The 1,205-nt window shown below is 33.4% G+C and overlaps 1 protein-coding gene across 1 annotated transcript; it reads left to right on the forward strand.

Moving 5' to 3' along the window:
• Positions 1-224: 224 nt before the first annotated feature.
• LOC108487913 (uncharacterized) lies at positions 225-731 on the forward strand. The gene is made up of 2 exons (XM_017792248.1): positions 225-546; positions 610-731. Exons 1-2 carry the CDS (start codon positions 225-227, stop codon positions 729-731), a joined length of 444 nt encoding a protein of 147 aa, XP_017647737.1.
• The last annotated feature ends 474 nt before the right edge of the window (positions 732-1,205 follow it).

The raw sequence follows: 1,205 nt of genomic DNA on the forward strand, positions 1-1,205 counted from the left end.
TTGCACTAAAGATCTGGAGATATTATTTATACGGTGAGAAATGTTATATTTACACTGATCATAAAAGTTTCAAGTATCTTTTATCTTAAAAGGAGCTGAATTTAAGACAGCGACAGTGGATAGAACTTTTAAAAGATCATTATTGCGTTATTGATTATCATCCGAAAAAGGCAAATGTTGTAGCTGATTCATTAAGTAGAAAAACAGCAATTGAATTATGAGCAATGTTTGCACAGCTCAGCATCAGTGATGATGAAAGCTTATTGGCTAAATTAAGAATCAAACAGGTGATGATTGATCAGGTCAAGTCAGCACAGTTAGAAAACGATAAGTTGATGAAGAAGAAAAAAATGGTTCAAAATGGTACGTCAGATAATTTCAGCATTGATGGTTATGGTTGCTTGAGATTTCATAATCGGATTTGTGTTCCGAATGTTTCTGAATTAAAGGAGTTAATACTTCGAGAAGCACATGACAGCCCTTTTACATTGCATCTAGGAGGAATGAAAATGTACTGTAATCTACAAAAATCTTATTGGTGGCCAGGTATGAAATGCGATATAGTTGAGTATATAGCTAAATGTTTAACTTGTCAACGAATAAATACAGAGCATCAGGCTCCTACTGGACTACTTCAACTTATTAACATTCCTGAGAGGAAATGGGAATGTATTACGATGGATTTTGTAACGAGGTTACCATTTTTGGTAACTAAGAAAAATGTCATTTAGGTGATTGTTGATCTGCTTACAAAGTCAACTCATTTTATAGTAGTCAGAATTGATTGGTCACTTTAGAAACTTACTAAGGTTTACATTCGGGAAATTGTGAGACTGCATGGTATTCCTGTGTCAATAATTTCTGATCAAAATCCTAGGTTCACATCAAGATTTTGGAGACAGTTACATGAATCTCTTGGTACACAACTCAACTTTAGCACAGCTTTTCATCCGCAGACTGATGGACAATCTGAGCGAGTTATTCAAATTTTGGAATATATGTTTTGAGCTTGTGTCATTGATTTTGAATTAGGTTGGGAACGTTATTTACCATTGTCTGAATTTATATATGATAATAGTTTCCAATCAAGTATTCAAATGGCTTCGTATAAAGCTTTATATTTTTGTAGATGTCAGTCACCTATGTGTTGGATAGATTTGAATGAAAGAAAAATAATTGGGCCAGAGTTAATTCAAAAAACAGAG

This window comes from Gossypium arboreum, chromosome 10, assembly GCF_025698485.1.
Source record: "Gossypium arboreum isolate Shixiya-1 chromosome 10, ASM2569848v2, whole genome shotgun sequence".
NCBI lineage: Eukaryota > Viridiplantae > Streptophyta > Magnoliopsida > Malvales > Malvaceae > Gossypium > Gossypium arboreum.

Coding starts and splice junctions, on each gene's coding strand:
- LOC108487913 (XM_017792248.1), top strand. CDS start 225: ATGTTTGCACAGCTCAGCATCAGTGATGATGAAAGCTTATTGGCTAAA. Junction 547..609: donor AAAATCTTATTGGTGGCCAG/GTATGAAATGCG, acceptor GAATAAATACAG/AGCATCAGGCTCCTACTGGA.